This window comes from Dipodomys merriami, unplaced genomic scaffold (assembly GCF_024711535.1).
Source record: "Dipodomys merriami isolate MVZ:Mamm:240054 unplaced genomic scaffold, mDipMer1.0.p SCAF_60, whole genome shotgun sequence".
Lineage (NCBI taxonomy): Eukaryota > Metazoa > Chordata > Mammalia > Rodentia > Heteromyidae > Dipodomys > Dipodomys merriami.
Window position 1 is genome coordinate 3,059,143 of NW_027206180.1, and position 23,754 is coordinate 3,082,896.

Genomic DNA, 23,754 nt, shown 5'->3' on the forward strand with positions numbered 1-23,754 from the left:
CCCCACCGGCCAGACCCCACCAACCCCTCCACCACACCCCTCCACTCTCTGCCTTGACCTTTAAGCATGCTAGAGAGCTGCACCCCAGGACCTTTGCACTGGCCCCCCTCCACATCCTGCTTTTATCAAGGCCTTGGTGCTGCTGTGACGCTGTAAGAGGTTTAACTCACCCCCACAAATACTCAGTTGCCCCCTTTCCTTCCCATTTTTTCCTATGGGTGCTTAGCATGATGGGAACGACTAAATTCAGTCTCAGCTGTGCTTGGGGGCCGCTGGCTTCCAGTGTCAGACATGCTAGGTGCTCCCAGTGCCAGGCATGCTAGATGCTCCCAGTGTACGGCATGCTAGGTGCTCCCAGTGCCGGGCATGCTAGGTGCTCCCAGTGTACGGCATGCTAGGTGCTCCCAGTGCCGGGCATGCTAGGTGCTCCCAGTGCCGGGCATGCTAGGTGCTCCCAGTGCAGTGCATGCTAGGTGCTCCCAGTGCCGGGCATGCTAGGTGCTCCCAGTGTACGGCATGCTAGGTGCTCCCAGTGTACGGCATGCTAGGTGCTTCCAGTGTCAGACATGCTAGGTGCTCCCAGTGCCGGGCATGCTAGGTGCTCCCAGTGCCGGGCATGCTAAGTGCTCCCAGTGCAGGGCATGCTAGGTGCTCCCAGTGTATGGCATGCTAGGTGCTCCCAGGGCCGGGCATGCTAGGTGCTCCCAGTGCCGGGCATGCTAGGTGCTCCGTCAGTACCTGCCAGAGACAGAAGGTCCCGCTTTTCAGATTTGTATTCATCCCAGGCCCCACTCAGGCCCCCAGGGGTCACAGCCCCCTTCTCCTCCTCCCCAAATCTCACTGGCCAACGTGTTCCAGGAAAAGCAGGGCAGAGAGCACTTTCAGAATGATGCGGGGCTGCTCTTCCCAGCAGAGTGCTGCCCAAGCTGGAAAGAGAAACTGCAAGGCTGCGCTCACTGCCCCACCGGCGCCCTGCTCCAGGTCCCCTGTGCACAGCTGCTCTGAGGAACTGCACCCCAGAGAGGGCAGGGCGCCTGCCCAGGGCTGCACAGCTGGGTGGCAGCAGGTCCCGGGGCAGGCGGGGAGGAGTGTCCCGTGCAGGGTGAGCGCCCGAGGCAAGCTGCCCAGACGCCTGGGAGCTGGCAGCCAGCCCCGTGGAGCCGCTGGGCATGTTTCTTTTTCCACTCTGCTGTCTGGGTTGGGTTTCGTTTTGAAGTTGAGGCTTCAGAAAATGAAAGCTAAGCCGAGTGACTGTTAGTGCGCTTTTGCCGCCCAGAACCTGTGACCCCGGGCACCTGACTCACCACCCAGGGAGGGCCGGGGGGTGGGGTGGGGGTCATGTCCACTGGACAGACCGGGGACCGTACACACTGGGGACTGGGGTCCATAAGGGCAAGACCTGGGGAGGCCTCCGCAGGTGTCTCTGGTTTCTTCGACATGACAGCCCAGGTGGAGACCCCCAGGGGTGGCAGGGGAGGGGCCTATGGCACAGTTGGATGGGGCAAAGCTTCACGGTCAGAACCCCAACTCTGCCCTGTGTGAGCTGTGTTCTCTGGAAAGTGTGGGGGGGTGGGAGGGAGGGAAACAGCAGAATGGAGAAGGACAATGGCTTCACCAGGTTAGATCCCCACCTTGGCCCTGCAATGAGCTGTGTACCCTGGGAACACAGAGTCCCCAAATTCACGGTTTACTTTAGCAGAGCGAATGAATGAAGGTGGCGTCTGCAAGGACGGGAGGGACAAGGGGGTAAGGGAAGAGGAGGTCCCAGGCTGGGGCAAAGAGGTGCTTTCCCAAGCAGCTCCTGAAGCCACCAATGGGAAGAGAGGGTGTAGGGACTATGAGCTAGTTACAGTCCCCCCAGCCCACCCCAGACACACACAGAGGGACCATGGGCTAGTGACACGGCCCCAATGCAGGACCCTGAGCTAGCGATAGGACCACCCCCTCCCCTGCCCCGTGCAGAAGGACCATCAGTTAGTGGCAGCCTCTGCAGCAGGGACAAACGTCTTCAGAGCCACCCCGCCTCCCCGCCTCCTCCAGGGCACAGCAGGACTGCTTCTCTCCCACTGTCAAGGGTCACATCCCACGCCGGCCCCCCTGGGGGCCCTGGCCAGCCGGTGCTCCCGGGAATGTCTGCGCTCCAGGCACCTGGGATGACCGATGGCACAAACACCTAGCCGCGCTTGCTTCCGGCTCTGGTGGTCGCCAGCAGGGTCGGCGGTTGCTCCAGACAAAAGGGCTAGTCGCCTACCGAAGTCACGGGTTAAGAAGTGACCGTGCTGGCCGTGTCCAGGGCTCACACCCATAATCTGGAGGATCACCACTTGAAAACCCGCCCTGGTGGAAAAGTCCCGGGACTCCCAAAGAACCGTCCCGAAGCCGGGCTGGAGGTGTGGCTCCGGCGATAGAGCCCCAAGCCAGCCAGGCCAGGGTGAGGCCCGGCTCTGAGCCTGGCTTTGCGGGCCCTGCACTCCCCGGCCGGGCCCCGGCGGGGCTGTCTCCGTCTCTGGAGGCCCCCGCGGCCGGGGCCCAGCAGCCCCGGGTCACACCCAGTCCACACGGCGAGGCCCGGCCGGCGAGCGGCCTGCAGGGGGCAGTGCGGGCCCGGGCCCGGGGCCGGGACCCCCCGGACTCGGCTCCCGCCCTTCACCCAGGCCCGGGGCCCCCGACCTCGGGGACGCAGCCGAGCCCAGGTGTGGAGGGGCCCCGCGGATCTCTCCCCGGATAACGCGGAGGGCGGGCGGGCCCGGGCCCGAGCTCTGACCCGCCAGCCAGCGCCCATCACCGGCGTCCTCGGGCCTCAGTTTCTCCCGCTGTCCCGCAGGAGCCGCCCGGGGAGGCAGGGGAGAGGCTGGCGCCGGCCCGGCCGCGCCCCGTTTCCGAGGAACTGGGATGGGTGGGTGGGGCGCCCCTCCCGCGCCGCCCAGGGCTCCCCCGAAGCCTGTGGTCTGGACGGCGCTTCCTGGGAAGTCGGAGCCGGGCTGAGCCGGCGGCAGCTGCGGGGGGGGGGGGGGGCCGCGGGCGTGGAGCGGGGGGGGGGGGGGGGCGGGGTGCGCCGGGCCGGCTGCGGAGGCGCGCGGGAGCCCTGCGGGCTTCCCGGAGGAGGGGGCCGAGCGCGGACCCCCGGGCCCCGGAGGGGGTGTGGCCGCGCCAGCCGCGGCGCCCCGGGGACCGGAGAGCCGGCGCGCGAGTGCGGGCTCGGGGCTCCAAGGCGGCGTCCCGGGCGCTGCCAGGCGAGGCGCGGGGAGCACCGGGACGCAGCCGGGGCGCAGGCCGGGCGCGCCGAGCCCGGGGAAGGGACCCAGGGGGCGCGCGCTCCCGCGGAAAGAGAAACCGAAAGCGAGCGGGGGCGGGGCCGGGGGCGGGGCCGCCCGCGCCCCCGCCCCGGGCCGGTTTAAAAGCCTGGCGCAGAGGCGGGCGGCAGCAGAGCGAGCTGCGGCCGTGGCAGCGGCACGGCTCCCCGCCTCGGAGCATGCGCGAGAGCCGCCCCGGAGCCCCCCGCCGCCCCGCCCGCCCGCGGCGCCCCGCGCCCCGCCGCCAGGTGAGCCGGCCAGCGGGCGAGGAGGCGGGAGGGAGCGGGAGGGAAGAGAAAGGCGGCCGGGGCCGACCTAACCTCCAGGCCCGGCGTGCGGGATCCCTGCCGCCACGCCCCTGGCTCCCGCCGGCCCCACCCAGGCCGACCCCCGCGCGCGGGGATCCCGCAGCGCAGCGTTTTCCCAGCCTCTCTGCCCAAGTCGCCGCGAGCGGGCGGCAATCCCCAGCGTGGCCGGCAGGCGGCGGCCGCGGGCCGGGCGGCCGGGGTCGGGCCGGCTTCCCGGCCCCGTTCCGCCAGCCGCCGCGAGGCGGGAGCTCCCCGGCCGCCTGGAGGGGGGCCCGGCGAGAGAAGCCCATTTTCCAGACGGGGCCACGGAGGCCCCGGGGCGCCGCGCGGACCCGGCGCTCCGCCTGGCCTCGGGGGTCCGGCCGCCCCCCCGGACCTGCCGCGCTGCACCCGGGCGCGCGCTCACTGCCCGTCTCCCCAGCAGCGCACCCCCGGACGCTATGGCCCACCCCTCCGGCAGGCCCCTCGTGTAGGATGGTAGCACACAACCAGGTGGCAGCCGACAATGCAATCTCCACGGCAGCAGAGTCCCGACGGCGGCCCGAGACCTCGTCTTCCTCCCCCTCGTCCTCCTCGGCGCCCGCGGCCCCCGCGCGCCCGCGCCCCTGCCCGGCGGCCCCGGCCCCCGGCCCGGGCGACACGCACTTCCGCACGTTCCGCTCGCACGCCGATTACCGGCGCATCACGCGTGCCAGCGCGCTCCTGGACGCCTGCGGCTTCTACTGGGGGCCCCTGAGCGTGCACGGGGCGCACGAGCGGCTGCGCGCCGAGCCCGTGGGCACCTTCCTGGTGCGCGACAGCCGCCAGCGGAACTGCTTCTTTGCCCTGAGCGTGAAGATGGCCTCGGGCCCCACGAGCATCCGCGTGCACTTCCAGGCCGGCCGCTTCCACCTGGACGGCAGCCGCGAGAGCTTCGACTGCCTGTTCGAGCTGCTGGAGCACTACGTGGCGGCGCCGCGCCGCATGCTGGGGGCCCCGCTGCGCCAGCGCCGCGTGCGGCCGCTGCAGGAGCTGTGCCGCCAGCGCATCGTGGCCACCGTGGGCCGCGAGAACCTGGCGCGCATCCCCCTCAACCCGGTCCTCCGCGACTACCTGAGCTCCTTCCCCTTCCGGATCTGACCGGCCCGCCCGGCGGCCCGCCCTGCACGCAGCATTAACCGGGCGCCTGACCGTTTCGTTATTATTATTATATTATTATTATTATTTGCCTGGAACCACGTGGGTGCCCTCCCCACCCGGGGTGGAGGGAGTGGGTGTGGGGGGGCGAGGCGCTTCCCACTCTCGGCTGGAGACGAGGCCGCAGACCCCTCCCCACTTCTCGGGGGTGCTCCCCCCCTGGTGCTCCCCCTGGGTTCCCCTGGTTGTCCCGGCTTATGTATGGCTGGGGCCAGGACCTGAACTCGCACTCCTACCTCTTCATGTTTACATATACCCAGTATCTTTGCACAAACCAGGGGTGGGGGAGGGTCTCTGGCTTTATTTTTCTGCTGTGCAGAACCCTATTTTATATTTTTTACAGTTTCGGTAATAAACTTTATTATGAAAGGTTTTTTGTTTTTTTAGAACAAGTTTCCAGAGCGTGTGCTTTGCTGAAAGTTGTATGGGGGGGGGGGGGGTCTGTGCAGGCTCAGGGGAGGAGGGCTTCTGCCTGGACCCGGGGCTGGGGGTCAGCTGGCTTCAGAAACTCTTGGTCTAGTTTTGGTGTGTGTCTGGTAAGATGGCGGCCAGAGACTGAGCTCCTGACGCGTGCCAGCCCCTCTGTGCCTCCCCTGCTCCCACTAATCCCAGAGAGAAACAGCCCTGTGGCTTCGGCATGGCTCTGTCCCCACCTTACAGCAGAGAAAACCGAGGGTGGGCCATCGCTCACTCTGTGGTTGTCCAGCCACAGTCTGCTTGAAATGGATGACAGAGAGGAAACTTCTTTGCTTCTAGACCACAGCAACTTCCAGGAAGAGGGTGGGGGCGAGATGGGGGCTGGAGGACTTTTTGGAAGGGGGTGTGGCCGTTCTGAAACTGCATCCTGGAGGCCTGGTCCGCAGGGTCAGGGTCGAGCTTGTTCTGCCTGCTTGCTTCCTGCCCTGTTCCGTCTTGGGTGCTTTTCGGTGAGCACCCAGCTAGGAGCCAGAAAGATACTCTTTGTTCTGGGGTGGCAGTAGGGCCCCGCTGGTGGCCTGGGCCTCCGCTTCTGCCTGGAAAATAGGCAGCTTGCCTGAGCACGGGGACACTGTGCCAGGATGCTGGTGGGGCAGCTCATAGCGCAGGAAGCGCCCAGGACCCTGGGGCTCACGTTCCTCCTGAGGAGCAGTAGCACTCGCTGCCGGATTCTCAGTGAGTGGGTCATTGTCTGGTTTAGGGGGACACAGCAAAGCCCTGCCTCCTGGGACATGGGAGGTAATGGGATGTCCTAATACTTAGTGATGCCTTTCGGATTTGAAAATGGAAAACAGCTGGCCAGCTGGAGTAGCCTGGGCTTGTGCTGGGCATGAGAGTGCTTGGGACCCCATGGGTGGGGATGGCCCGAGGACAGTATCTGCTTGTGGATCACGAGGCCCTGGCCCTATCTTTGTTCTCCACCCCCACCCCCACCCCAGGACAGCACCTGGATTGGAGAGGAAGGTTTGGAGATGAGGTACCAGGGCACCCCCCATCACCACCCCACACAGGATGCATCAGAGGGCTAAGAACCGCTGTGCACCACCAGGAGAGCACCACAACAGTACCAGTCACACTGCCACCAGGCTTAGGTGGCACTTGGCATGGATCTGTGGGCACCTGTGTATAGCCTTCACCCTTTGCCCCCCACCTCCTGAGGCCTCTCTTTGCAGATGAGGCCCCGGGCGGGCCTCCTCTCAACAGGGCAGAACTGGCAGGTAGTTTACAACACGCGTGGGGATTTCCTACTTTGAAAAAAATTTTAAAATCCTATTTTCATTATGCAAGTGCTACACACTAACCCAGGCCTGGTGTCAGAGCGGAGCGGCATAGTCAGGAATGAAGGTCCCTGCAAGCAAGTGCATGGGCGGCTCTTTATGAGTCACTTGAAAGAAAAAAAAATCCATGCTGACCCACAGAAGGGGACCTGAAAGCCCCACAGGGCTATCTATACTCCAGTGCCAGGGCAGGCGACCGGCGCGCGTGTGCATGCCACACCTCGCGGCTTCCTGGTGGGGCAGATTCTCTTATCTCACTCTCAAACCTCAGTTTCATGATTCAGGAGCGCTTATGTCAACTGTAGGCGAATGAAAAGTGAGAGGAGGGCTGAGACTGGCTGGTGTGCCGGAGTCTCTGCCATGAGCTGCGGGACAGGCAGAATGAGAAGGGCTACCTCTCTGCAATGATGAGGCTGATCCTCAAAGCCATCCTTGAGCTGGTAACCCGGGTCCCCATTTTTGTTGGACAGAAGCTGGGCAAAGTCTGTCTGTGGGGAGGTCACAGCTCAAAAGGCTAGCCAGGCCTGGGGCCAGCTCTTTCCCACTCCACACACTCAGTTTCTTAAAGAGTGGACAAGGAGGAAGGACTACAGGAAGCCAGTGAAAGGCAAACTCCGCAGCTCACTGGGGTCCCCAGCCTTGCAAACAGGTAGATCTCCCAGGGAAATGGACAGCCAACCCTTTCTGTGAGGTGCCCAACAAAGCTCACGTTCTCCTAGCGCAGAACGTGGCCTGCAGCAGGGACTCCACACACGTCTGCCTGCAGGCTGAGGCGCTCAAACATTGGTAAGACGGTGGGAAAATCCTGAGTCCCGGGTCCTGGTACCAGGGCCACGCGGTGAACCCCCCCCCACCTCAACAACAAAACCCGCAAACCAGAAGGAACCAGAGAACAGAGGCCTGCGCAGCGCGGGAGGGACGTGCAGGCCCTCGTCTCCCGGAAGCCATGCGCGGGGGCACCCGACAGCAAACAACTACGTATGACCGAAGGAGACAAGAAGGACACAGGGAGTGTGTGACAGTGCCCGGACGAAGCCGCAGAGCCGTGGTGGGACAGGGACTAGGAGGATCCTTCGGGGATGACCCTGAAGCTGTACCTGGAAGGAGGGACACAAGCCCGCCGTGGGGGAGCCTGGGGGACATGCGGGCAGCAGCGTGGTGGAAGGTGCTGGAAAGGCTGAGCGGAGGCGAGAGAGCGCGTGAGGAGTCTGGCGGGCTGCGGTAGGGAGTGTGCACTTGAACTTGGGGGGTGGGGGGTCCGGGGTGGCGACTGGGCAGAGCCTGTGCCTGGCTTTTTGTCGGGAGAGGGCTGGGGGCGGGGCCGCCGTGGCCACGCCCCTCGGCTCCAGCCAATCAGGACAACAGCAAGCGGAGGACGCAGGATGCAGAGCCCGCCCTCCCACGCAGCCGGCCTCCGTCAGGGCAGGCCCCCCCCACTCCGGAAGCGGCGCTTCCCCCCCTGAAGGCGGCGGGGGTGCCGCGGAGCCCGTGGGGGCCTGCGTCCCCGCGAGCCCACCCCCGAGAGCCGGCACCGGGCCCAGGGCGGCACCTGACACACGCCGTGGCGGGCTCGGTGCCCCCAGGCCCCTGCGTCTGCACCCCGCACACGGCCCTCGAAGGCCCACGGCGCCAGCAGGTGGCCTCGGCCCAGGTGTGTGGCCACCGTACTCACCGCACTCCCTCCTGCGTCCGTGCTTTTCGCTGTTCCCCGTCGTCGGTCGTTGTCGCTGGCTGTCCTCGTCCTGGTCGTCGTCGTGTCCGTGCCGGGTGGAGCGAGCCCCAGGCGGCCTCGGAGCACCGCGCCTGCGCACTGCACCAGGCGGGCTCGGAGCACCGCGCCTGCGCACTGCTGCTCTGGCGGCCGCGTGCCACGCGCAGATGACGTCACCGCGCAGCCGACCTCGGCTCAGCTGTGCTCGCCGGCGCCCGGCGCCGCTCCGCTCAGTGCGGCCCTGTCCCGCAGCGCTCGGGCCTTCTCGGCTCCTCTCCCTTCGGGCCTCCCGGGCAGTCTCGGTTAACACCCACGTGTCCAGCCGGCTGAGCTCTCTGGGCCCTCGGGAGACCCCACAACTCAGAGCCAAGGTCATGCCAGGGCAAGGTCATCCCCATCATCCGGGCCATCCGGGCTCTGGCCCGGCCCAGCCTGCGCCCCGCGGAGTCCTGAGCCTCCTCTTCCTGGCCTCACCCACCGCGAGGTCGAAGGTAAATGACAGGAGGCCGGCGGGTGTGTCTTACCCGCGGTGACCAGTGAGGAAATGTAGCCACTTGGGCAGAAGATCCCTATGGGCTGGCCCAGGGGTCAGGGGTCAGCAGCACAGGAGCTGGTGGGGGCCGGGGAGGCCAGGGACCGTGACACAGGACCGACCGGAAGCGTGACGCGTGGCTGATCTCTCGCCTCCCGCCGCCGGGGGCAGCACGGGCCAGGGGCAGGAGGAGGGTGTGGATCAGGAATGATGGGAGGGGGTGAGGCCCGGATGAATCAGGAGGCCTGGTGAGCATATCCACCGGGCCCTGCTTCGGGAAGGTCAGGAGGATGTGAACACGTGCACATAAGAAAATACATCACCGCCCAAATCCAGGAGCTATGACACACCAAGCAGGCTGCACCACAGCCATGAAGCCACACGGACCTGGCCCCGTTCTCGCCCATCCACTGCTAATAATAGCAGTAGAGACAGGTTTCCTCACGTCGCCGAAGCCATTCAGGTATAACTTCCCATTGAGTCCTGTGAAACAGGTATAACCATTGTCGTCCTCACTTTGCATCCCAGTTGCAAACAGTGACAGAATCTGGGCACCCTAGGGGCTGCGCCAAGGAGACATCAATAATGATACAAGTTTATGGACAAGGGGCTTTCTAATCTAGTTTATATTTTGCATTTTCTTCAAATGCTTGTTTTGTTTGAGCCAGAGTCTCATTATTTGGCCCAGGCTGGCCTCCAACCCTCAACCCGCCTGCCTCAGTCTCCCAAGCATTGGGATGATAGGCAGGTGCTGGGTAAATGTTCTATCAAGGAAAACCACACATAGCAATCTGGCATCGACTGACACGGAGAGATAACCTGTCAATACTGCAATGAGGCCCAAACTATATCTTAAGTTTGCATCTAGATTTGCTCTGCGCACCTGATTGGCACCTGAGCTCTTGGGTCTGGAAGTTCAGAGGAAGTGATTGGCTGATTCTCACTGCTCAGTAAACAGTGCGGTATTCTCAGGTAACTTGAGTCCTTGTCCCCAGCTCGAGCTGCAGAAAATGAAACTCAGCCTGGGAGCCTGGATCTGTTTATCTCTCCTTTGCCAAATTCCGTCCACACAGCCCGGTGACAGGCACAGTCCGGGTTCCCAGAAGGTGGGTCAAAGTGAAAGTTGGTCTGGAGTCCCGCTGGTGGGGTGTGGGGACAGGATCCTGAAAGTGGCGGCGCCATCTCCTCCACCCTCTGCACGTGAGGGTAAAGGGCTCCCCCTGCCCTGAGCTCTTCACAGACCAGGACCCGGGGGCCAGGAGGCAAGCTCCTGCCCACTGTCTACAGCCAGTGCAGGTAATCCATGCGGCATTTCTACCACGCAAAGTGACTCCAGACTGTTCTGAGAATCTGCCATGCTGGTCCTCACTCTTCGGGGGGTATTCCAGTCCCTTGGCCATCCAGCCCTCATGTACATTTCCAGCTTCGTGCCCATTGCCCTCATCACCTCCAGCCTTCGACCTCTCAGGTGGAAAGCCTTTGAAGACCCCCTTATTTCGTCTTTACCTGGAAAACTCCTACTCAACCGACAAAACCCAACTCAGCCACTGCCTTCTCTAGGAACCCCTCCTTGGTGGTTTGGTGGACCCTATTGCCTGTGTGAGATCACCAAGAGGTTTGCTCTATCTTCTAGACAGGGATCATCTTCATCTTCTTAGCTATACAACCTCTCTGTGTCATTATCCACCCATTTAAGTATAGGAAGGGGTGGGGAAATCCTTACTATATTTTTGCAGTTGTTAGACTTGAACTCAGGGTTCTGTCCTGAGTTCAGCTCAAGACACTGTCCCTGAGCTCTTTTTGCTCAAGACTAGTGCTCTACCACTTGGAGCCACCACCCCACTTCCATTTTTTTGAGTGGTTAATTGGATATGAGTCTCACGGGGGACTTTTCTGTCCAGTGTGGCTTTGAACTGTGATCCTCAGATCTCAGCCTCCTGAGTAGCTAGGATTACAAGAGTAAGCTACCAGCACCGGACATGCATTGATATCTTTAAAGCTCTCAGAAGTATGAATGGGACAAAGTTCTCTAGGGATGGGATGTCTATCGCATTGAGTATTGAGATTGGGCTATCGAGATCAAAGGGAGGAAGGGACAGAGAGAACAGGGAACATGAGATGGAGAGAGAGCCAAGAGGGGGGAAGGGAGAGAGGAAGAAGAGAAAGAGAAAACAAGAGGGCAGAGGAAAGTGAAAAAGAAAAAGAATAACGGGACAAAGATAAGCAATGACCCATAGATGGGTGAATGAATGGGTGAAGAAATGAGTGACTAGGGCATGAATAGTAAAAACGGTCAATGAAGCCCAGCACCAGTGGCTCACGCCTGTAATCCTAGCTACTCAGGAGGCTGAGATCTGAGGACCGTGGTTCAAAGCCAGCCCCGTCAGCAAAAGCCAGAAGCGGCACCGTGGCTCAAGTGGTAGAGTGCTAGCCTTAAGCAGAAGCAGCTCAGGGACAACATCCAGGCCCAGAGTTCAAACCCCAGGACCGGCATTAAACAGGCCAACAAATGGGGAGGCACTGGTGGCAGGGCCCTGAGATGCAGCCTTCCGCCCAGAGGCTCCGTCACAAGAAGCTCCCTGTTCCTGCCTTGGTGGCTGCCTGCTGGGACTACCAGGCACCCCCGAGCCCCGGCCAGGCCCCTGTCCTGAAGTGGAGGCTGCGGCTTTGACCCTATGAAGCAATGCCACCCAGCACAGAAGCCCCAGCGCCGAGCTCTGTTCCAACCACAGAAAACAGAAAGCAAAAGCTGAGGCCCGTCACCCCGCCTTCCTGTCCCTCAGCTGGTTTCTTAGAAATCAGCCACCCATGCCTCTACTGGTGGTGGCTTGGACTTCCTCCCTGGTCCAGGGCCCCAGCCTCCTAGTAGCAGGTGTCTCGGTGCCAGGGGAGACAGGGCAGAAGGCAGCGCGGGAGCACGCTGGGAGTCATGCTCTCAGCCTGCACATGCCGCCCGGGGCACGCTGGGAAACGCCTGTGAGCCAGTCACAGAAGGAAGGAGTTGTGGGTATGGCTTAAGGACCACCCAGGCCTCAGCAGGCCAGGGCTGCTGAGGCCTGGGAAGTGGGCAGGGTGTGTGTGTGTGTGTGTGAATGTGAATCAGAGCCTTCTAGAAGGCTCTGTCTCTTCTGGGAAGTTCACCTGCAGCCTCAGCATCCGGGCAGGGAAGAGCACTGGTGAAGACGCGGAGGTCAGCCTGCGTGCTGGGAGCTGACCTGTGCGGGAATGTTCTGGAGGTAGACGTGTTTCTCTATTTTGGGAGACAGGTGAAGAGTCGTTGATTTGCCCCAGGTTGCAGCAAGGATGGGAGTGGGGCGGGGTGCAGGACACCCCTGTGTCCACGCTCTTCCAGATGGGACTCAAGCCACCCCTAGGCCACAGTTCCAGTTGTCCTGCCCGGACCAGACTCTGGCTTCTCCATTTCCACACACTCCGGCTCATCTAAAGCCTCGCCCCGTCCCCAGGGGCTCGGGGAGGCCACACAGCCCTCAGGACCACAGTGCGGATTCACACCCAGGTGTGCCCACCCCACACTGCCTTCTCCTGAGCACACACCCGCGCGGACGGCCTGCATCCTCTCTGGCACGGAAGAAGGAGACCGAGGTGGTGTCTGGAAAGCCTGGACATTTGCTCCCCCCACCCCACCATGGCATGCTGTGAGCTACAGCTTGGCACTCCTGAAAGGACCGCCAGCCAGTCACAGCACAGGCCACAGGTAGGCGTGGCCCAGCCTAGCCAATCAGGATTCATAATGTCCCAGTTTAGGGTAGGCATTTGACCTAACTTCCACTCACCAGAGAACCCACAATCCTCAGATCTCAGCCACCTGAGGAGCAAGGATTACAGGCATGCGCCACCAGCTCTGGTTATTTTGAAGATAGGGTCTTGATTCTCCCCCCAACCAAGCCGTCCTAGATTGAAATTCTATGTATGCTTCCTGCTGCAGTGGACACACAAGCACGTACCACACCATGCCCACTTCCTATATTCCATCTAACACATACATAATATAGAGCCTAGGGGCATCGCACTGTTACCTGTCCCCAGCCATGCCCGAAAGCCACCTCTCAACTTCCCCGGTCCATTGACCACATTTCCTCCGCTGCCTCTGTGTGTCTGTCTGCCCCTTGCGCTGCAAAGAGTACATTGGAGCTGAGTGTCTTAGGGAGACACAAGCATTCTTCAGGTGTGTGAGAGAGAGCCAGGGTTCCCTGTGCCGAGGCTGGGAGCCATTGTAGCTTCTCCTTCATGGTTATTCTTGTGGGGGCTTTTGTTGTTGTTGTTACTGTGTTTTGTTTTGTTTGTTTTACAGAGTCTCTTAGCCCAATTCTCCTATCTCAGCCTCCTCAATGCTGGGGTTACAGGTGTGTATCACCAAGCTCAGCTCATGGTTGTTTCTAAAATGACTTATTGTTTTTCTCCTTGAAAACAATTCCACGTCATTACTATTATTATTAAAAATGTCTATTTTTTAAAAAATAAAACTGTTGTTTTTAAATCTAAGACCAGGACTTAAACTTGGTATCTGATGCTTTTGCTCACTGCCTGGTGCTCTACCACCTGAGCCATACCTCCAAGCCTGAAACAATATTTTTCTTGCAGTGTGAGATTGGGTGGGGAGTAGAGGTTCCCACAGCCCTTCTGCCCAGCCTCCCCACGACCAACTCCAGCTCCAAATACTGCTTTTATTCCCTCAGTTTCTCCCCCCCCCAAAAAAAAAAAAACAAAAAACCCAAGCTGCTTAAAACTAGCCAGCTGGGCGCCAGTGGTTCACATCAACCATCCTAGCTATTCTGAAGGCAGAGATCTGAAGATCACAGTTCAAAGTCAGCCTGGAGAAAAAAGTCTGAGACTTTTTTTGTTTTTGTTTTTTGCCAGTCCTGGGGCTTGGACTCAGGGCCTGGGCACTGTTCCTGAGCTGCTTCTGCTCAAGGCTAGCACTCTACCACTGGAGCCACAGTGCCACTTCCAACTTTTTCTGTGTATGTGGTACTGAGGAATTGAACCCCAGGGTTCATGCATGCTAGGCAAGCACTCTACCACTGAGCCACCTTCCCAGCCCAGTCTGAGAGACTTTTATGCAAAAAGCCAGAAGGAGAGGTGTGGTTCAAGTGGCAGAACACCCACCTAGAGAGAAAAGCCTGAGGCGCAGCGCCAGGCTCCAGTGCTGGAGCAAAAACGAAAAAGACTAACCAGAGTAATTAAATAACTTAGTAAGTATTTAGGAATGAAATACATTCTGACCTGAGTCTTACAGATACATCTATGCGCCTCCCCCCTTCCCCCCCTCTACCCCCCCCAGGAGCAAAAGCCCTGGGCAGCTGACTGACAGCAGGAAATCACAGCCACTGATTGGGGAGCGAGACCCACCCAGGAGCAACTGCCAAGACCAGCCCTGACTGGGGGGGTCGGGGGGGGGGATGAGGAAGTGATCTGTTCTGGAGTCTCCATAGTCCCCACTCTGGGAGAGGCTGGCACCTGAGATTCCCTTAACCACCCCGGGGGACCTCCCCCTGGGTTCCTCCCTCCATCTGAGGTCCTCCCCCTCCCCCCGGGGCCCTCCCCCTCCCCCTGGAGTCCTCCCCCCGGGGCCCTCCCCCTCCTCTGGCTGTGAGGGCCCAGCGCTGGCGGAGTCCCGCTGCTTGGCGGGCTGGGCGGCCTCGCTGCCTTCCAGGGCAGCACCATGGAGGCCAGCCTGTGCCTCCTGGTTGAGAGCCCCGGGGCGCTTGTGTAGGGCGGAGGAGAGGACTGCAGGGTCCTGGCCCGAAGTCCTCTCTGTGGTCCTCGAGCTGTCCCTGATGTCCCCACGGCGGCCAGGCCCCGAGGCGGCCGTTTCCAGGTGGTCAGAGGAGCTCTGGGTGGCAGCCCGGGGGTGGGGGGGCGGTGGCCCCACTTCGGGGAAGTCGCCCCGCCGGAGTTCCAGGAAACAATGTGCTCGTGGAAACGTTCTTCTTGTGGCCCGGTCGGGTCACATGGCTTGGTGGGGACCCACGTCAGGCGGGGCCGCAGGCCCTGGGCAGCGAGGAGGGAGGCGAGCTGGGCAGGAAGGCGGCACTGCCCCGCCCCGGCCCCGGCCCCGGCCCGGCGGAGCTGGTGCCCACGCGGCATCCCGGGCGGGGCGCAGCCTGGTCTTCATCTGGGGGGGGGGTCAGGTCTCGAGGCCCTGTGGCAGCCCTGGGACACAGAACTGGGAATTTCTGCCCTTCCCTGACATCAGAGCACTCGAACCCGGGGCGCCTGGAGCATTTAGCACCTGTGGTGTGTACTGAGCAGCTCAGGGACCGTGCTGGACCTGGAGGGTCGGTTCAGACTCCTCTGCTAGGACAGGAAACTTCAGGAAGTCTGGGGGGATGGAAGGTAACAAGCAGAAGAAACCCCCAGGAAAGCCGCTGCGGCCATGTGGGGAGAGAGGAGCCAGGAGCCAGCGAAGAACAGAGACAGCAGCAGGAGCAGCACCGCCAGCGTCCGGAAGGGATGGCGGCAGGGGAAGGAGCGGCAGGCCGGGAATCCCGGCATCAGAAGTGGACAGGCGATGGGGGGGGGGAACCTCAAGTCCCAGGCCACTGGACGGAACACAACGAGACCCTGTCCCCTGAATCTGCGTCCCCAGGAGCATGAGCTGGTGGCCAAGAAGTCTCTGGATGCTCACCAGGCCTTGGGGTGGGCGTGGCTTCCACGTGGGCTGTCAGAGGTGGAGATCCGCTGTGTGTGTGGTGGGGGGGGGCCGGGCAGGTGCTCCAGGCTGCTGAGCGTGCAAAGACACACGGAGCCTACAGGAACCCGGCCAGTGGAGGCCACGCTGGACACCCCCCCCGTCCCCGGTGGCGCATCAGCCCACTGGGGCACATGGGTAGTCCCTGCCCGCCCCTGGGGCTCGGGAACCCTAATGAACGCTTCCTTTTAAATTTGTTATTGCCAGGTGCTGGTGGCTCACGCCGGTCATCCTGGCTACTCAGGAGGCTGAGATCGGAGGATTGTGGTTCAAAGCCAACCGGACAGGAAAGTCCGTGAGACTTTTGCTCCAATGAACCACCAGAGAACCATAAGTGGCGCTGTGGATCAAGTGGTAGAGCGCTCGCCTTGAGCTGAAGGGCGCAGGGACAGTGCCCAGGCCTAGAGTTCAAGACCCACTAACCGACCAAAAACAAAAAATAAGGGGGGGAGGGGGGAGGCTGGGAAGAGAGGTGAAGGGTAAACAAAGGAGGAGGCTGCAATGCTTGGTAAGAAATGTATGCATTATCCTGCCCATGTAATTGTAACCCCTCTGTACAGTATGTTCTCAAATAAAATAAAATAAAATTTAAAAACAAAAACAAAAAATAAGTTATTGTATAGGTGATATGCAAAGGGGTTAGGGTTACAGGACTCAGACAGTGTAACTCCTTTTGAACCATGTGTTCCCTTCCATTGCTCTCTCCGTCTTTCCCTCCCACCCCCACCCAGAAGATTGATCCAGTTCATTTTTCTCAGTGTCTAGTGAGTGTCACTGTGGTATTTGTTCATTCTTGTTCCACCTTTTCTGTGCCCACTCTGACTCTCCCAAAAGGAAAAGAAAACAAAAACAGCAACAAGAGCAACTAAAGAATCTCATTTCTGGGGCTGGGAAGGTGGCTCAGTGGTAGAGCGCTTGCCTTGCATGCATGAGGCCCTGGGTTCGATTCCTCAGCACCACATAAGCAAAAAGAAAAAAGCTGGAAGTGGTGCTGTGGCTCAAGTGGTAGAGCGCCAGCCTTGAGCTGAAGAGCTGAGGGACAGTGCCCAGGCCCAGAGTTCAGGCCCCACGACCGGACCCAAAAAAAAAAAATTAAGAATCTCGTTTCCTTTTTTCGGCGTTTATTGCATAGAATATTATTTCGTATGGTCTGTCCATAGCTAATGAGCCTCCGGATTACCTCCTTTGGCCTCTGTACGTTAATGAGTAGGTTCCTGTGTAATGTATCATGTCCTGGTGTTATTTATTTTAGTCACTCAGTGTGTTTACACGCTTACTTTTTTCAAGTGCTCATACCGGGGTGGTTTACACCGGGTTGTTACACAGTAGTTGCTAGCTGATCATAGAGGTTGGCAAAGGTGATCACCAGCTACTCCTTAGTGGCTGAGACTTCCAGAAGCAGGAAATGCTCATTCACTGACCACATTTCTTAGAGAACTTTCTGGAAAAGGTCTTGTGCTAGAGGGAGGAAGCCTCCTGCCAGGGTGGGACAGAACTTGGGAACCGGTGCCTAAAGCTGGAGAGGATCTTCAGGAGGCTCGGCAGGCCCTGTGGGGCCTGTTTCTACACATCAGCCGCTGCCTCCTCCCAGGCTCCACACTCTCTGCCCCTGGGCCTTTGCACATTCGGATTGTCCTCTAATCCTTCCCGTGAGACTCAGCCCAGATGCTCCCTTTCCCAAGACCTCCAGCTCAATCTTCATCACTGGGCTGATCTTTGACCCAACTGCTTCAACAACCACCCCATCTCTTCTTCCTCCCCCACCCCAAACAGAGGCTCAGGGAAGGAGTGAGTCGGCCAAGGCCACCCTGCCCAGGCCCATTGTCCCCTGCAAGTTCTCCCATGGAGCCAGATGTGGCCTCTGGCTGGAGGAGCCCGTGTCCACGCTGTGTGGGGTTGGAGGGTCCCGCGGGGCCACTCAGGCCTCCAGAGGGACAGCCCACCCTCCCCGCAGCCCTGCCCGGAAGACACAGGAGGAATTGAACCCAGAACCCAGGCCAAGCCCTGCCCCCTCCCCTCCCCCCCACAGGCAGCTTCTGGGAGCGGCTGGGGTGCAGACAGGAGGCTGGGGGACAGCGGGGAACCACCGAGCCGCCGGAAGAGGCAGAGGAGAAAGTGAAAGGGGCCAGACTCCCCCGGAATAGCTGCGGGTGACAGCAGGAGGCGGTGACACCCCAGCCCCCACCCAGGGAGGGCTGAAGGACACCCAAGCTGCAAGACAGAAACAGGGGGACCGGCTGCGGCTTCCTCTGCCGGCTCGGCCACCTGCTGGCCGTGTGGCGCCCCTCTCTGGGCGTGGGGGGGGGAGGTTTGCAGCTCATGAGAAGCAGGCTGCTTCATGCACCAGGAGCACGCGCACATGGGTGTGTGTGTGTGCGCACATGGGTGTGTGTGCACACGCCTCTGGGAATGTGCCTTCAGGTTGCCAAGCAGAGTGTTCTGATCTTACAGGTGTCCCCAGTGTCGAGAGTGGGGGACAGCGGGGAGGAGGGGGAGGGAAAGGGAAGGGAGAGGAGGGAGGAGGAAGAGGGGAGGAGGAGGGAAGGAGGAGGAAGAGGAGGCCACTCAGGGAGGAGGAGAAGGAGAGGGAGGAGGAGGTTCAGGGAGGAAGAGGAGGAGGAGGCTCTGGGAGGAGGAGGAGGAGGAAGCTAAGGGAGGAGGAAGAGGAGAGGGAGGAGGAGGAGGTGACAGGAGGAGGAGGAGGAGGGGAGGTGTGTGTTTCTGTGTCTTCTTCTTTTTTTGGGGGGGGGTCGGTCGTGGGGCCTGAACTCTGGGCCTGGGCGCTGTCCCTCAGCTCTTCAGCTCAAGGCTAGCGCTCTACCACTTGAGCCACAGCGCCACTTCCAGCTTTTTTCTTTTTGCTTAGGTGGTGCTGAGGAATCGAACCCAGGGCCTCAGGCATGCAAGGCAAGCGCTCTACCACTGAGCCACCTTCCCAGCCCTGTTTCTGTGTCTTCTATCACACTTTGCCTCCTCTGTTAATTACAACACTCGTATACACACACTTCTAGGGGCTGGGGGGGCTTGGTTGGCCCCAACTTCCCGCCCCCCGCCCGGCCTCGCAGGCCGGAGGTGACAGGGAGACCAGGGTGGCTGTGGGCTGTTCCCAGCCTCAGAGATGGGGGCGGGGAGCCCCACGTGGCTGGCCTGGGGGAAGCGTGGCGGGTCCTGCGTGGGGCGCCGCCCCTGCTTTCCAGGAAGGAGTGGCAGAGACTGGCTGGGCTCCCTCCGGGCTGGTGCCTCACCAGAGACGCAGGGCACAGGGAAGACTCCCACGGGGCACAGGGGGGGTCCGTTCACCATGCCCCCCGCCCCCCCCCCCGCTGCCCTCAGCCATGACCGGGCAGAATGGAAGTCACCCAAACCCCCGGGCTGAGGCAGGCAGTGGTGTCTGGTGTCTGGCGCATCCACTCTACCTGCTGTAACAGCGCTTGCTCTGGGACATTAGTTCTAGAACATTCCCTCTGGACAAGATAACCCCGCGAGCAGCCACCCCCAGGCCCTAGGGAACCCTGAAGCTGCTCTGGGTCTGGACACAGCATCTGGGGTGTGTGTGTGTGTGTGTGTATGTGTGTTCAAAGGTCCCGGGGCAGGGTGGCAACAATCCCCAGGAGACGTGGGAAGGAGCACGGGTGGGGATGAAGGGGGACCCCGAGGCCAGGATCCCAGCCACAGGTTCTGCAGAGACTGGGCTGGTGTGGGGATGGGCAATGGTCACCCCAAACCTTGGAGGCACTTGGGCTGGGAGGAAGTGGTTTTCCCACCTGTGCTGGTGGGATTTCCAGGGGAGGGGACCCCAGGGCTTCTGGGAGGCTCCAGGGCTTCTCTGGGGGGCGGGGAGGGCGCCCAGGGCTCCCCAGGACAGGGCTTCTGGGAGAGGGTGAATGGGGGACACCTGAAGGCCCTGTGTGAGTTCTGGGGGGTGAGGGTTGCAAGGAAGGGGAGGTAAAAGGTTCAGGAAGGACCCCAAGGCCCAGGAAAGGCTGGAGACCGCGCCCTGTGCTCTGCTTGGTGTCCAGCGCTGTCCTCACACCTGCACGGGCTGCCCGGGGCCATCTGGGGGCAGAGCGTGGCCCCGCCCTCCCTCCCCTGCCCCGGTGGGACCAGCCTGGCCTTCGTCCCCAGCAAACCCTGCCCAGTGCGGCCTGCCAGCCTCTGTCCTCACCCCTGTCCTTCAGGGCCAGCTCTCAAGGTCAAAGCCAGCCAGCTTCCTTCAAGGCTGAGCTGGGTTCCCAGCAGGCCGTGCGGGTGGGTGAAGGGGGGACTGTGGAGGGGGCGTCCCCAGGATGCCCCCATCCTTCTCCTGGTTCTCAGCCCCGTAAGTTCCTGTAATAACACGAAGGAAATGAACGATGACGCGGCCCCCACTGGAGAGCGCGTACTCCACTCGGCTTGTCATTTCTGGAATGTGGCGAGAGAAAAGTTAGTGTTCCAAGTTTCAGTTCCAAAAATAGACTCCAGGGTGTCTCTGCCTGCAGGATGGGGCCGGGGGGCTCCCGGTGCCAGCAAATGCAGTTTAGGGGTGCTGGGGGGCTGAACCTTGGGCTTGGCTCTGTCACCTCTTCCCTCAGACCCAGACCACCCTGTGCCCTGGCCGCCCATTTGCCACCCCAGCCGGGGCGGGGGGGGGGGGCTTGGTCAGGGGACTCATGGGTTGACAGGGACAGCAGGATAATCCCTTCCCCCCACATTTCTCCAGCTCCGAGAACCCCATCTGAATCCTCTTTCTGGACAGAGTCACGTGGCACCCCCCCCCCCCAATCTGCACCTCTCTCCTGTGAGCTGTGGGGAAGGGCTCCTGGCTGATTTGTAGCCACCAGAACCTTCTGTTGGGACTACTGCAGTGGTCTCTCTCCTGGTCTTGTGCCATCCCCTGTCTCGTCTACTTTCTCCCCTGGCAACAGGGAGAGCTTGCCAAAACATATCTCATGGAGTCATGCTGCCAATTACATATGTTCCCGGATCACTGCTGCCACCGGGATGGCGTCCATGCTGACAAGGGCTAGTAGTATTCAGCGTCTCCAGCCAGCACTTCCCAAACTCCACACTCAACCAGATGCGCGCCATTCCCAACACCGAGTCCCCAGCGCACTTCCTGCCCAAAGCACCTGTCAATCACCTCCTATCAAGACCCATTCAGGCTGTATTAGGGTGCACATCAGACCCTCCAAGAAGGGCAAGAGGCCCACATGTAAAGGTAGGCAGAAAGGGGAGACCAGACCCCAACTCCACTGCCACCACTGAGCCAGCCTGGCAATGCCCCCACATCCCAGCTGCCCCTGGGGCTCCATGAAAAATTCTCTACCAGGAAGTTCTCCCATTGACTCCAGAGCAGCTTCTCTGATTGGCCAAGCCTGGTCACATGCCTCACTCTAGCTGCAAGGGAGTCTGGGAAAGTACGCATGGGCTTATTTGAGCTCCTCCAATGAGAAGCTCCAAGTTTCTGAAATGCAGACAGTGGGAGGGGAGTGAAGCTCTGTATCTTCCCCAACCCCAGTGCTCCCCAACTTGGGAGAGACATGGTTGACACTCTACTCAACTAGACCTTGACCCATCCTATATCCAGCCCTGGAGGATGAAAAGTCCTGTGCCTTCCTTACGCCCACTGTGCACACCTTTCCTCTGACAGCTATTGGAACAGCTCCTGGAACCCCAGTCTGTGGGGGACACAGGCTTTATGGGGGAGGGCAGCCAGTGGGGCACACACTGAGCATGTACAGGCGCCCAGCCTGGGAAGGCTTCCTGGAAGTGGTGATGCTGGGTGTCAGAGGAACAAAGGTGTTGATAATGAGTGCCAGGTGGATACTGTGGCTTAAACCAAAACCCTGGAGGAACTGGAGGGATCCTGACTCGGCTGGCATCACGGGGAGGCAGGATCATCCAGGAAGGAGGCCATATTTCCTGACCCTGGTTTCCTCTGGGGCGATCTGCCAGGGCAGCGGAGGGCCAGACTTAGCTGAGCGCTTCACAATTGGCCCTGGGGACCAGCTGGGCTGGAGAGACTCACTTGGGCAGGAACCACATGAGCGAGGGGGGGGCAGGGGGCGCTATCAAGAGGTGTTACCATCAGCAATCCAGCTGCTGTGGGGGCCCATCCAGGCAAGAGCGAGGAAGGCAAGTCCCAGGCCCTGTCGGATGACCTCAGTTTCCTTATTTGCAAGAGGAGAGTGTTGTAAGCCTTTGAAGCCGCCCACTTTCTACTCCATCCATCCATGGTGTCCGGGAAGCTGAGGAAGCCGGCATGGAGTGGGGAGCTTGGGCTGGCTGGCACAGGTGGCTACTTAGGTGTAGGGGTTTCAACACATAGCTTCTGCTTGCTGGGAGAGGAAGGGGCTGGGCTAGTACAGCCCCACCCCCCCCACCAGGTGTTTAGGGACTGTCAGTACCGGGAAGTTATTCCCTTCCAGGAAGCCAACCCCAGGAGAGGCCCAGTCCCCCCATTTGCATAGCTCCAGTAACAGGAAGTGGGGCCACATTATCTCATGAGCCAGGCTGGGCTAGCCCGACTGCTCATTCCCATCAGCCCCTGGACAGAAGCCCCAGCAAGGCTGGACAACCAGTCTTCGGGCCCCAAGGCCGTCCCCTAGCCCACCTTGGGGGAGTCACACCTGGGGACCCCAGCAGTCTACAGTGGGGGGGGGGAGGAAAAGGGGGCGGGGCCCCAGCCAGCTGTGCGCTCCCTGGGGGTCAAAGTGCACCGTGAAGCTGCCAGCTGCAACCTGGCCCCCCTGGCTTCCCCTCCCTGTTTGCCCCCATCCTTTGCAGGATGCAGGGGTTCCTGCAGGATGCCTGAACCTGAGCCCCCTCCCACCCCCCGCCATGTGGGCAGGGTCCCGAGGACTGGGGAGCCATCGGGGGCTTCAGCACCACCAGGTGTCTGGAAGCCCAGGACCTCGTGGGTGACAGTGCCTACCCCTGCCCTGGGGACCCTTGTGCCTCCCAACCGGGGTAGGGGAGGGAGAATGCCAGGGGGCTGATGTCCCAGGGGGCTCGCAGTGCCCAGCCCCCTGCACACACACCTGCTCTTGATGGCTGGATGATCCCCGGGGTGAGCAGTGTCACTGAGTTGGGGCCCAGTGGTGGGAGGAAGGTTCTAGTAAGAGGACAGGGCTCCCCCAGGCCCCCTGTGCTCCTCAGAAGGCAGGCCATGTGCCTGGTCAGGAAATCTGGGCAGGCTTCCTGGAGGAGGAAACAAGGCAACTTCACCTTGTAGAGCCCCTAACTTCCTGGCTGGCACTGCTCATGGTGGTCCGTCTGATTCCATCTGAGGGGACCACCCCCCCCTTTCCTAGGATCTGTGTCACCATCTCGGAGCCCCCTGCCCAGCTAGGGGACATCATGCCTGTGAGCTGGACCCTGTCCTTCCTCCTCCATTACCAAAGCCGCGGGGTGCAACCACCTTCCCTCATTTTCCTATGCAAAACTCTTTCCTCTCTTGAAGTCACACGTGCTAGGCAAGCATGGTGGTTTCAGTTAACCCTCGGCCCTATGCAAATGTGTGTGTGTGTGTGTGTGTGTGTGTGTGTGTGTGTGTGTGTGTGTGTGGTGACAGTACTGGGTCTCGAACTCGGGACCCTGCACCTGCCTACCTGAGCTGGGCCATGAGCCACACCTGCGGTTCTTCTTGCTTTATTTCTCAACTAGGTCATGGGCTTTTACCTGAAGCCAGTCTGCACTACAATCTTCTTATTTCCCACCCTCACCCCCGACCCTGCCCCATGCAGCTGGCACGATAGATGTGTGCCACCATATTTAGCTTGTTGATCGAAATAGGGTCTCACGAACCGATGGTCCTAGCTGCCTCTGAACCACAACCCTCCCCTTCTCCACCTCCTGAGCAGCTGGGATTACAGACGGGAGCCACGGCTCTAGGCTCTCCTTTTTCTGCATAACATATAGGCTGCTCTATTTGAGCAAAGCCTCTCCCTGGGAGGGAGGACAGACGGATGGAGCCCCTGCTTCCTCTGAGCGGCCTCTGTGAGGGGCCAAGAAAGCCCCTGCCTTGCCTCCGACGGCCCAGAATCCCCAGCACCGAATTCCCCGGCACCGCTGGCACCATCGCACAGCCCCTCAGCCCCTGTGATGGCTCTTCCTCTTGCTCTTCCTCGGGGCGGCTGCAAGCCTCTCACGGGCCCAACTGCCCCCCCCCCCCGCCCCAGCCCTCCCTTGCCAGGAAACCCCAAGAGGCTCCTCAGCAGGTGGCTTAGTGGCAGCTGTCCTGAGACTCTCCTTTGCTGCAAAAATGGGGGTAGGGAGACCATTAGCTGG

General features: G+C 60.9%; 1 protein-coding gene and 1 long non-coding RNA gene across 2 annotated transcripts in view; one reads left to right on the forward strand and one right to left on the reverse strand.

The window, feature by feature from the left end:
• The window catches only part of LOC138814534 (uncharacterized), a 54,941-nt gene extending 46,632 nt beyond the window's left edge, over window positions 1-8,309 (reverse strand). Inside the window, exon 1 of the long non-coding RNA XR_011368020.1 lies at window positions 8,204-8,309. This is a non-coding gene — a long non-coding RNA (uncharacterized lncRNA). The remainder of the gene's footprint in view (window positions 1-8,203) is intronic.
• Socs1 (suppressor of cytokine signaling 1) lies at window positions 3,432-5,157 on the forward strand. The gene is made up of 2 exons (XM_070003476.1): window positions 3,432-3,541; window positions 4,026-5,157. The coding sequence occupies exon 2, from the start codon at window positions 4,076-4,078 to the stop codon at window positions 4,718-4,720; it is 645 nt and encodes a 214-aa protein (XP_069859577.1). The 5' UTR covers window positions 3,432-3,541; window positions 4,026-4,075; the 3' UTR covers window positions 4,721-5,157.
• Window positions 8,310-23,754: the final 15,445 nt, after the last annotated feature.